General features: G+C 35.4%; 1 protein-coding gene across 1 annotated transcript in view; it reads left to right on the forward strand.

Moving 5' to 3' along the window:
- Positions 1–13,381, forward strand: part of ELP4 (elongator acetyltransferase complex subunit 4) — a 135,206-nt gene that overhangs the window by 45,711 nt on the left and 76,114 nt on the right. The window contains exon 9 of the mRNA XM_039724972.1: positions 12,543–12,651. Coding sequence (XP_039580906.1) covers positions 12,543–12,651 — 109 coding nt within the window. The remainder of the gene's footprint in view (positions 1–12,542; positions 12,652–13,381) is intronic.

Below are 13,381 nucleotides of genomic sequence, written 5' to 3' on the forward strand. Positions count from 1 at the left end.
AGTGCACTGAACATGTAGGGAATTCACAGTTTTCCTGAAGATGTAGTAAATTCCCCATTTTTTTCCCTGAACTACTCTAGTACAACTCTTAATAGTTCCTCTGCTTCCCAGGCTGTAGTTCAGCGCCTGACTAAATTAATTGGGTGGCCTCCAAGTAAATTCTCCACATTGTAATTTTCATGAAGGACATGTAAGTTCAAAATCACATTTAATCCAAGTTTTGTCTGGATGATAGATACAAAAAATAGCTTTGTCTTTGCCTTCTTTGTTATGAAAAAGTAGATTTTTGGTAGTGACATAACTTATCTTGTCTCTGTCAATCTCCAGTACTAGTGACTCCTGTGAAGACGAAATAAAACAATAGGTGGTACTGATTTTTGGTTGGGGCAATGTCTTTTCAGCCCAGACTAATTCTGGTTTTTATATGAAATATATGAATTATGCACATATATATATGGGTGTGTGTGGTGTGTGTGTGTGTACATATGTATGTTTTTGAAATTGTTTTCTGTTCTGTATTTTGCCAAATACTTTGCATGTTGTAATGTGACAGTGGGTTCACAAATTGACTCTACCTGCTTTCTTTCTTTTTCAGAAAGTTTAATTTTGCCTTTACCTTTCATATATTATCCTTTTTTTATGGCTGGTGAGACATTAAAATGATCCTCCCTATTTCATGTTTCCTGTATTCTGGTTTGTAGTTTTTCTCCTGCTGCCTCCTTAATCTGTTTCAGTCCCTTACCTTTTTAGATAATACAGCAATGCTATTATTGTTTGTTCACTTCCCCTCCATTCTCATGTCTGGTTTGACTCCTCAGTGATCGCAGAGCATTAAACAGTGATTTTGTACTTGATGTTTTTCTCTGTGTGATACACGTGCACCAGTGTGGCTCTTATTTCAGCAATTCATTGTCTTAGATTTAATAACTTGAATTGCATTTATCCAAAGATAATGCTCATTAATCCAGCCTGGTGGGACAGTTCATGATGTCCTGTAAGGCTGTGTTTTGGTAAAAGACACAAGTTTGCAAAAAAAGTCTGTTTGTGTTTGGAGTTTTTCCAGAGTAACTGGAAAAAAAATTGTAGTCCACTAAATTACACAGATTTTGGGAGTTTTATTGATGAAACTTCTATGGCAAACAGTGCATGAAGAAAAAAAGAAAATTCTCTTTTCTCAACCACAAAAATTAGAATACACTATTCTGGAAGAGGGTTTCAAGAAAATGACACAAAAAACTTATCCAGTTATGAATTTTATTCAGGTGGTGTGTGACAAGTTTTACTTGATTGATATTTTCTACTGATTGAACATCCTCTTATCTTACACTGTCTGTCAGGTAATAAATATTGAGCTACTTACAAGTGTGATTTAAATAGTTGATGGAAGGTTATTTTTCAAGTCTTCCTACTGCTTCTTGAAAATGCATTGTGCCTAAGAAATCATATGGTACATTTGAAAAGGGAAAATTACTTCAATTTTTTAAATCTAGCATTGATCAAGGAGGGCAGACTGAAGAGGCATTTCATTTGTTGTTACAATTTCCAAGTTTAAGGAATATTGTAAAAGCAAGTCAGAATTCTTTTTCTGTGTTTTGATAATCAATGCATTTAAATACCTAAATTTAGAAAAAGAATTATTGTGCAATTGTGTGAATGAAAGGACTTTAATGTTACTGCACTATAATGGAAAAGTCCTGGATTAGAATTTAAAATATTTTCCCGTTGTATTTTTTTCTTTAATGACTAGAAATCATTGGTAAATCCAAGAACATCTTCCCCTCAAAATACTAAATAATGTGTTTTTTATTCTATTCCTGTCCTTCCCAATTTTGTATCACTGAAGTAGCAGCAGATTTTTCTGAGTGGATTATTGTATTCAATGGGGAACGCATAGCACTTGTTAAAGCCATGCTTTATTTTGAACTCAAAACTGATATTACTGATAAGGACTAAAAACCATATTAGTCAGCACATACCAAGGGAAATTAATTGACTAATGAAAAGTCAGTATGAATAAGTCTTCTTACAGAGCCTGTCCTCAGAGTCTGAAGTTCTGTTTAGCAAGGTACTTTCATTATTTCATCCAGTAGGTTAAAAAATTAATTTCCTACAATATTAATGTTTTGAATTCACCCAAGTGTAGAAGTTACTGTAGGTTTCAGTGTAGAAAAATTCAGAAACAAACCTCTGCACAGCCCAACCCTTTTGTGCTCACACTGGGTAATTTAGCAGCTAAACTCAAAGTCAAGAATCCATTGCTAATATAGGATTATAAGATGTGAACTCCTATAGCTGGTGAATTTCTCACAGTTTGAAATCTTTATTCCTATGACAAGAACTAAGAGTGATTGCCTACCTTAGAGCTCTCACTTCTGAGAGTTCGGTGGTGTAAAGTGCTGAATAACCTCCAAATGTATTTGATGAGGTAGCTGCACAAAGATTTGCTTTGAGATCCAACAGCATGTGGGTTTTATCTCATCATTAAGGCAGCTTTCAAATTTCTCTGCAAAATACAAAACATGAAAATGAAATTGTCTTAATATTTTTCTGTATTGTTTTTTACATGCTTTTTAATGTTGCATGTTGGTTTTTGTTGTATATGAGACATAGATTTTAACAGCTGTAGAAATAAGTAGCAAGAACCATAAGTTTATGACAGGTATTTTGGGTTATCCACGTAGTTTTAGGGTATGAGTATTTTTGGTTTTTAGACATCCATAAAGGCATCTTTAAAATTCTGACTGAGTAGGAAGCTCAAGGAAGTGTCCTATTCAAAATTTAATTTGGGAAACAGTATATTTTTCATTTCTCTTATTGCTGCTGTATTTGCTAATCAAGCTGTAGAAGAAATAAAATTATTTTGTGGTTTCACAAAATCAGGTTTTGGTAGCCAACAGGCTGTGTTTGATCACTACCACTTCTGATTTGGTAACAACTACCCATTTCAAAAACAAATACAATATACACCTGAAGCATGTTTTTGTCCCCACATATTAGCAGTCTGTTAACCAAATTAACTATATTGTGGTGAACAGTCATGCTGTTTGTTGAAGTGGAATGCTTGAAAAGGTCTTGTCATTTTAATAAATTTTCCTTGTTAGAAGGACACTATATACACATCCTCCCTATCTCTCTTTAATAAAAAACCTCTTTCCCAAAATCCATAAGTTAAACTGGAGAAGTGCACAAAACATAGCAATTTTATTTTACATTTTATGCGCATAAACTGAGAATTGGCCTGTGAAAATCAGGTAAGAGTTAGAACCAAATCTTTGAACTACAGCAGTAGAGCTAAACAGTTAAATAATATCCCATCACAGTATGGAGATAGTCATCTGTTCAAGCATATGGAATCTTTTGGCTACTGGACTAAGCAGTTAATATAATGCCCAGTGTCCAGACATGGACACAACTGTTATGGAAGCAGAAGGGAGGAGGCTCATGTATTGAGCCCATTTGGACACTGATAAGTCAAGATTAAAAGAGTGACTTCTAATAATACAGGGCAAAGGAGTTACTGCTTTAAGCAAGTCATTCTTTTAGAAAATGCAAGGTAGCATATTTTTTTCCAAAGCTTTTTTTTTTTTTTTTTGCTTAAATTCAGGTTCTTGAGGGGGAAAAAAAAATGCTCTGTGACTAGTATTAAATCTAGGTTTTAACTGCTCTGTTTCAGAATCAGAACAAAGAACAAAATATTTGTGTAAAACTATTTTATGTGTAAATTCTTGCATATGTATTTCCATCTTAAGTGATTTTCACAGAACCAAATATTGAGCTTCTATGCAATGTGTGCTTAGGAACATCTTGATGGAAACTTTTGATGTTGTTTAAAAATCCTGAAATTTTGGGATCCAGTTCTACCTCTTTTTGTTTAGACATTCTCTATTAATTAGAATATAATCATAATAAAAAGGAATACTGCATCTTTAATGATGTTTTTGTGCCTATGTAGTTAAGCTTTAATGCTAGAGGGGAAAAAAAAAAGATTAAATTAGCCTTGTAACCTCTTTCTCTTCCAGACTGATGATGGAAAATAAAAGCTCTTAGCCACAGAATGTAACACTTAGAATTAATATTTAATTAGACCAGCAAATTGTACACCGTGGCTGAAAGCTTCCAAAGAGTTGTTAGTGCCACAATTGACCTACAAGTTTAATAATAACTCACTTCTAGGAGCAAGTGCCAGTTCAGCATAGTGGAGCCACTGTAAGAAAGTCCTGGGAGATTAAAATCAGCAAACCAAATGGCAGGCGAGGATTCCTGGGATGGAGCCTTCTGGAAAGCTGGGAGCTGGAGTAGCTTTGCAGCCAGGATTCAGATGAGAACAGTGGGCAAAAAAAGCTGATCCCTCCTGTTCTGGGAGCTTCTGGTTGTAGGCCAAAATCTTCGAACAGATTTTTTCCTAAATGTTCTTACTGCAGCTATTAATTTCTATCACACATCAAGTCATGAATGGCTTATCTTCATCTTTTAATTCGGTTTTAATATGAACATTGTCACTGAATTCACTGGTCATGGATTTTACTCGTGGAAGAAGGATACATTTTTGGTATCATCTGTCATTTAGTATGTTTGTATTGCAGAAAGTTTAATTTTATAGTATCTTACTGCTGCATAAAGGGGTCCTTGTTAGAGTAAGACATGACAAGCAATTTGTGGTAATATTATGAAATGTGTAAATTAAATATTAAACGAGTATACATTGTAAAATATAATATATTGAAGGTTAAATAGCCTAATCTTGCTTTTCATTTTACGAAGAATTAAAATATAAAGCCAGGAACTCTCCATTAGACATCCATCCGAGCCTTAATTCTGTGGCAAATTATTCTAGTGAAATAGGGCACCATAAGTTCAAAAATGTGCAAGCACACAGCAACAGACTGAGGAAGGAGCACTCTGCATTATTTATTGGCTGGATCCTAAATAATTAAAGAAATGCCTACTCATTAGTTAAAAATTAAAGCAGGGAGGCCCTTGCCAGCAGAGGGAGCAGTCATGTCTTGCCTTGGGTCCCCTTCGTTTCCAGCCCACCCATCATTTCCACCCTTCCTCTCCTTATTGCCCAGCCAGTTTCCCATCTGGACCCAGCTCTGCCAGCCTGCTCCTGATGACAGCCTATAATTTTGTGCTGGATAAGGGATTAGTTTTTTAAGTGGTTTTTATATTTCAGAATCTTGCCACTTGGTTATCAGCACCAGTTAGGTGTTCCTTTTGATGCTTGTGTGCTGTTAATTGAAGTAATAGTGCAGGTTCTTTTTGGTCACCTGGGAATAAAATGAGATTCACTGTTTTAAGAATTGAAGTTGCAATGACTGTCAGCCTTTCTAAATTGGTAAGAAAACTGCAATGACATTTTTTTTTCAGGAAAATGGCAACAAAAGGAACTCCAGAACCTTTTTCTTGTGATGAATGACTCCCAATGGAGTCAGAGGATTTTAGTTATGCCAGTTGGTTTCAAGTATGTAATTTTGGCAGTTTTGCTGTGGCTCTTTTGTCATATGACTCACTCTTCAGACTGCTTTTGCATCTCTGTTTTACACTGCACTACGACCAACTTGTAGCATGGCATATTTTCTGTGTTCAGTTCTCTAGAGGAATCTGCTCAAATGATCAATTCCTTTTTTTCCATGTTTTAAGACAAGAAATAACCTATAGATTTCTAATTTTATGCTTTTATAACAGTGAGACAATCTCATTAGTGAAAACCAGATAATATTGAGGGGAGGTGCTGGGCTCATCTTAGCCCACATCTTGTACTGATTTCTTCATTCTTGTACTGATTTCTTTCTTTCCTGCATGGAAGAAGGGCTCAATGAGATTTATTTCATCTCCTCAGTGCAGCAGGACTTGTGCAAGAGCCCCATGCCCCAGAGCCACTCACAGTCCCTGCAGCCTGTGCTTTCAGTCACAGAATGCAGAGGAAAGAGAAGAGAGAAGCCCTGGACAGGGTTCAGCTCAAAAAGCATCACCCTTAAACACATCTGTCGCCTCTTTCAGCCAGATTTTCTAATAATAAGATTTTAACCACATATTTTAATAATAACAGGATTTGCAGCACCCAGCATTCTAGGCTTCCACTCCCACACCATCTTCATGATGTTTTGCTGCTACCCCAAAGCACCTCCTGAACCAAAGAAAGGCTGAGCTGGGCTCCCAGCTCACTCTTGACTGCCTTTTGGCTTTGGCCAGCTCACAGGCACCTTTGTGCTCCCTACTGACTTGTAAATAAAGAATGCAGCCCTTGCCTGTCTTTTGTGGAGCACTTGGAGATCAACAGATGGAACTTTTGATTTAAACTGCTAGACTTACTTCAATTTATTTTTTTTTTAGGCTGCAGCAGCAACTGTTACTGGCTTGCTTAATTTGTCTGTGTTTAGTGAGCTCTCATTTCACTGGTGGCCCTTAGGTCTGCCCTTCAGTGGCAGAATAGACATATTTGTGATTTTGTAAGGTGCCAGGGTTTGCTGGCCTTAGATGCTTTCATAGCTCAAGAAATACCTAAGTCCATCTTCAGTGAAGATCCAAAGTTTGTTTTTTGGTTTTGGGTTGGGTTGGGTTGGGGTTTTTTTGTTTAATTGTGTAATATTTAGTTTTTATTTCTTGGCTCATTATTCTTCCTGAAAATATATCAAAATTAACTGTATACAGTGTCATCCACCTTCATCTGACATTCCATGGTAATATACAGAGTTCCCACAGCAGAGATAACTATCAAGGTAAATGTTATTAAAAGCAACCTTAAGAGAACAACCAAAATCTGGAATTAATTTGTTGTGTAACATATTGACCACCAGATGCTTTGTTACTCTCTTCCCATTTTTATGAGTATGTTTCATCTCATTGCCTCATTGTCCTTTCTTTGCTTCTGCAACATGTACAAAATTTTTCAAAGATATTCTTTACTGCTTTAAATTAGCTAGTGCAACTAGCTATGTTATTTAGCTATTATAATATTACATATTAATATTATATATATGATATATATATAATATATATTATAATTAATGTATTATATATTACTATATATAACATGTATATATATTGTATATTTTATATATATAGAGATAATTACTATATTATATAATAATATTATTTTACCTATTTTTCAAAGATATTCTTTACTGCTTTAAATTAGCTAATGCAACTAGCTATGTTATTTAGCTATTATAATATTACATATTAATATTATATATATGAGATATATATTATATATTATAATTAATATATTATATTTTACTATATATAACATGTATATATATTGTATATTTTATATATATAGAGATAATTACTATATTATATAATAATATTATTTTACCTATAAACAAATCAATCTAAATCAGTGTTTCTCTTGTTTCAGCCATACAGGATATTATACCTAAGTTTTATTATAGTCAGTAGGGTTCTTTAAAGGCAAAAGAGGATTCCTAATCAGTCAGAATCCCCAAGTGTGGATTTCTCATCACTGAAGGCACTGTACTTTGTAGCAAATTCTCTCAGTTTATTTCTTTAGTCTTCCAGCAAAGACATGACATTTCTTTTCTTGTGAGATTGGTACAGATTTCTGCACACCAAAATTTGTTAATGTAATTTTGTATTTCCGTGGCACGAGTGTACATTCATTTTAGATCCAAAATTCAACATTCAGTTAGGAAATTTACTGTGTGCAAACACACCTAATCAGTTTGGAGTTAGAAGACATATAGAATTTTATAGTTTAGAGTTTTTATTAATTATCAAATAACACTTTTTGGCAGAGCAGTTGTTAGTAATTTATTTTGGGTATTTGTGAATAATAATAATAATACTTAATACATTGAATCCTACTATTATCATATTATTATTTGTGAATGTTAATCATAATAAGTACACAAACTCTGTAAAACTAGTACAAGGGGCCGTTGCCTAACTTCTTTTACCAAAAGAAGATGTATGGGTAATTCTGAAACTTTTTTGAGCTGTAATTATTAACAAATGGTCATAAATATTTGAGCCATGTTTCTTAATAATTTATATTTCCAGTGTAAAATCCTTTGGAGATGAAGTAATAATGACAAGTGGTAAATATTCATGTATTTTGCAGTCATTGCCACATTGTTATGTGATATCTCTCAAAAATATCAAGGATTATTTCATATATTGAAAATCCAGCCACTGTTACATTTTAGTTCAGTGTGGCTGTCACCATTATGGTGCTAAGCTTACTTCAGCTTTATGACAAAATGTAATAGATTAAAAAAAAAAACAACCAAAAAACCAACTTTTGAGCTTTTCTTGAAACTTCACCCACCAAAATTTGCTTTAATTTCATAAGATTCATATTATTTGGCATGAACTTTCTTGGTGTTTATTATTGAGACCTTCTTTCAAATGAAGTGTCAGGATTTCTGGATTCACCTGTTGGTAACAACAGAGATTGTTGCTTGCAATTAAAATTTTACCTGGGCTTGGGTGGAGTGTCTGAATTCCTCCTTGGATACTTTGCTGCCATACAAAATACTTAAACTGGGTTTTGTCCCAGTACAAACAATATTTGCAAGTAGTGTTTTAGGTGGTGAAATCGAACTAGGATTCAATGTATTAATTCTTAATTAAATGGTTTAAAATAAAACCAGTGAGAGGATTATATTACCAGAATGTAAAGATACAGAAGTAGCCCTCTACCAAAATATAGGCCTAATGTCTCTCTGAAATGTGCTCTTAAAAGACCTTATTTTCAATGCAGTATGTGAGTCCATATTAAAATTATTTTAATGTACTAATCAAAATAAAAAGGCAAATAAATGCAAAAAGCCCATGTAATTAAACTATTTATATAGGTGGTAATTGTATCTTATTGTAGATATTTTTTTTTCCTTTTAAATTTTGAGCTTGTTTATATGTACTGTCTACAAGAGTTGAGGCTATCCTAAGAAAAATTTCCATTCTCTGACTTTACTTATGCAGTGCAAGGACTGAGATTTAAATATTTTCATTACAGAAATGTTGTGAGGTTTTTCATTTTTTAGAAACTGACAAAAGGAGAGGACGGATTTTGGGTGTTAGAAAAATTTTGACAGGAAATCAGAGTAGAAAAGACAGATTTTTTCCCTAATACGGAATCCAGATGAACCAAGATTGATTTGATTAATAGTAGTAATGATAAAATTGTGGTGCATTAGGAACTCAATCCCGTAGAAACACACAATATTAATTTCAGTGTGTAAGTTTGAGCATACAGGCTGTGCATGAATTTGTGTTGTTGGAGTGCCATGCTTTGTACTCAAACACAGAACACAATACATTTTAAACAGTTTTTGTTGTAAATAAATATTTTTAAACGTGCACAAATAATTACTGAAAGCTATGTACCTTCTGAAAATAAATTAGTAAGACAAAGCAATCTTTTTCCATAATTGCCCTTCCCCAAAGCTGCCTAAACATGTGTGCAGCTCCCATTTCCAGAGCCAGCTCTCTACGTGGATTTTCTTGACATGTTTTGAAAGTACACTTTGGTTGAACCCAAATATTGCGAGTTTGCACTTAAAAGAAAATGTCTGTCTCAAACAGTAGCACAAAGTAAGATAAGAATGGATGCCCAGCCCAGCCTGCACAACAGGACTGCTACCATGTTGTTAGAATAATTATATTTTGGCTGAACTAACTAATTTAGAAAAACTGCAGCACATCTAGCAAGACTGAAAACTTTCCAAGACTGGTTTTTTGGGTTGTTTGGTTTTGGTTTTCTTCATTTTTAATATAATTTAAAACAATACCTCTTCTAGCTGCCAACAAACTCTTTCCCTGAATCTCACCATTCCTGGCTTCCCTCCTAACCATGTCCTGGCTCCCCTCCAGAGCTGCCAAGTTTATGCCAGAAGCAGGAGGTATATTTGTATGGGGCTGGAGGAAGATCTGGAGCTCTGTTAAATTTTCCAGCCCAGATGGGGCAACATGATTTGTGTGTTTATGTCAGTGTGCCATACATCACAACTATCTGTGTGCTGACGTCAGCTTTGATTGGGCATTAATGTGCTGAGCACTGCAAACTGCAAAATACATGATAGATACAGATCTATGGCAACAGTGCCACATAAGCAAATGTCTGTTTGGTGTGGCCATTCACTGTGCAAAATATTTCCCGAGATACACTGCATTAAGCCAGGGGAATATTTTGACACACCTCAAAAGCAAAAACAAAATCAGCGTGGGCAAAGAGAGCACCAGTTATGAAAACAAACCCTTTTGGAGGAGGAGCTGAAAGCCAACATATTAGGCAGATATTGAGGTGCTGTCCCTCACTTGAATCTTAATTTTGAACTAAAACCAAATAGGAGGATGCTATTCTTATGATTTGCAGGGCTGTCAGTGATGGGGATATGTTGCTGATGGTTGAGCACCATTCTTTCCATGGTTTTTGTAGCCCATTGTTATCAAAACTGGCGAGCAAAAACATCAACAGACAGCAAATGTTTTTTTTCCAAAGGATAGGATATTTTTTCTGTATCAGGAGTTTAGCTTTCTTTCCAGGAATCATCAGTGTTTATTTATTTATATAAAAGTTTTGTGTTTCTTACTTACACAAATAGAATTCAGCAGCCTCCTGAAGAACTGACAAAAGATGACATTTTCTGGTCTGTGGGATTACAGAGGTCACTGACTACTTTAGATTTAGATTTTTACCATCTTTATGTGATTGCCCCCATGAAATAAAGATTCCATTAACATGTAATACATTGTCTCTCTCCTCCTAGAAGAGGAAATGATTTGCAAGCCAGCTTTACAATTTCAGGGGCAGATACAATAGCAAGGTGTAGGGATTGGTTCGTGGGCAGTGTCCTTTTACCTCACATCACTTCTGTTATTCCTCAGAAAGGAAATTCTGTAGGATGACACCACTTTATCATTATCCATGGTTAGGTTTGTGGGTAAAATGGAAGCTCCCTGATTCCACAGGGATGGATGCTCTTGGCCTGTGCACAAGAGGCTTTGGAAAGAGACCCCTCCCCAGGATTTGATGCCATCTGGCCCAGAAGGTGGGGAAGGGAGGGGGTGTGAAGGTACCATGGGACCTGTGGGTTTAGGGCTGGTAACCTGAGCAGATTGGGCTGTTCCAGACAGACCACAACTTCATGTAGAGGTCAGAAAACAGAATTCAGTTTATTCTTTGACAGGAGCAAGAGATTTTCATCTTTGGTGTCTGCTCCGTAAGCTTCTCTGTGGCTATAAAATAATGGTTATTGAAATGTGGAAGTAGTTGGGAGGTTGATCACCATTTTAGCAAACCTGAATGTCAGTACAATGCATGGACTATTGTAACATACCTGGGGATGCTTTAGTCCCTCTGCTCCTAATTGATAAACTGTTATTATGTAATAGTTTACCAGTATTTAAATTGACCTTTCAGAATAAGCAGAAGTCATATAGTTTATGAAAGAAGTGCAAAATGTACAAAATACTCTAAACTTAATAAAAAATACAAAACTATAACCTGGAGCTGCAGAGTTAATTCCTTATAATTGTAATGGGTATTTTAAGGTGATTAGTCTTGATACCCCTGAAAGTTTGTTAAATGTAGCACCTACAACCACCAAGAACAGCTGTCCAGGTACCTTTAAGACAACTATTTCTTATCTTCAAGAAATATTTTGATTACCCCTGAAGGTTTGATGAATGTAGCACCTACAACCACCAAGAACAAGAGTATTATCCCAGCTGTCCAGGTACCTTTAAGACAACTATTTCTTATCTTCAAGAAATATTTTGATTTTTACCACAGAAATGTTTCTCTTTTTTTTTCCCTCATTAAATGCTGACATCATCAAAGCATTTGAGAACATTTTTTATGACTTTCCTCTGAAGATCTGTGTTGTGACCTTTGGATGTCTCTTTCTGCTATATAAAATTGAGTAAAGAAAACCACATGGAGAACAGCTTATTTAAGGCACTTTGCAGTACATTGTAGAACAAGACATAAGGCAGCACTTAAAAATCACAAATGTATTGAGAAATGGTAATGCTGCTTGAAGCTTTAGAGCCATATGTTGTGCAGAGAGAAACTTTTAGGGGGAAAAATGCGAAGAAATTAGCACTGAGTTTTCCATGTTCCACTGATAGCCAAAATGAATAATTATGTGGGTTCTGCTTGCTCAAAATATTAGAGATGATATGTCTAAGTGTATTAAAAACCAAGGTTTTCAGAACCCAAACAAAAACTGGGCATCAGACTCACAGCAGAAATCAATGAGAGATAAGCCTAACACATGGCTTGTAAATATTGCTGATGTGAGCAAATGCTTGTTAGGAAGATTTAGGGAAATGTTAATTTAGTGCTAAGTTAGCCCTTTCATGCTTTATCCTTGTCAAATATTTGTTTTCTTTAGACACATACTTGAAGTTTTGTTTTTCTTTTTTAAGAAAAAAAGCCTTCTAACATAATTTCCAAGTATTGATGACCTATTTTCCCCCCACAGTTTGTCACTGAGAAGACCAAGGCTTGCTCGATGCACATTAATTACCTTTTTCATCACGTAAGATGTGTATTTTGTTTCCATGTCTTACAGAATAAAGCAATTATGGAACGTGTAACAAACTTGTCAGATATGGTGGTTGGTCTTGAATCATTTATTGGCTCTGAGAGAGAAACCAATCCATTGTACAAGGATTACCACGGTGAGTTCCATCTTCAGCAAGGCAAAAAGTCTGCCCTGGGTGTTTCTAGGGCACTTAGCAGCTCACCCTCCAATTGGGTATCTGCTCTAAAGCAGCGTTTGATTTCATTTTGGAATTATACCTCTTAAATGTTTCCCCTTGCCTAAGCAGCCTTGAGTTAGGGAAATTTTCAGCAGAAGTGCATTAAGGCTGCAAAGGAAACATGGCAACTCCTTGCATGTTGTCAAGCTGCATTACTGAGGCATGGCTCAATCAGATGTACATCTCACCAGGCAGCCTTTGGGGAATTCACATGCAGGGGAGGCTTGGCAATCATCTGACCAGCGAGCTGAACTTGTCATGAAATCAATACTTTCTGATCTGCCAAGCTGTAAATTGAGAACACGGGAAAACATGTCTTTTAGTTAGTAAGGTGAATAAACTGCTGAATTATGTGCTGGGTAGACTTTGTCTGAAAAATAATGTTCTGTTTTGGCAGCTGTAGGTTACAGCGCTTGCACTTTTAAGGAAATGAATGCGGGCACGTAAAATATGAAACTGATCTTGGTAAAAAGTCATGTAGCCTTTCAAGTGTTTTATCTTCAAAATGGGTAATGCTGCTTAATCTTGCATTTTGTTTCCCAAGGATTTTTATCAGCTGTTGCAGCAGAACTATTTAAATTTTTAAAATCGTATTAGAAGTTGTGCACAGCCAAAGCAGCCAATAACAGTTTTAGCTAATCCAGAGCAG

Source organism: Passer montanus, unplaced genomic scaffold, assembly GCF_014805655.1.
Source record: "Passer montanus isolate IOZ18808 unplaced genomic scaffold, ASM1480565v1 scaffold54, whole genome shotgun sequence".
In the NCBI taxonomy this organism is placed as follows: Eukaryota; Metazoa; Chordata; class Aves; order Passeriformes; family Passeridae; genus Passer; species Passer montanus.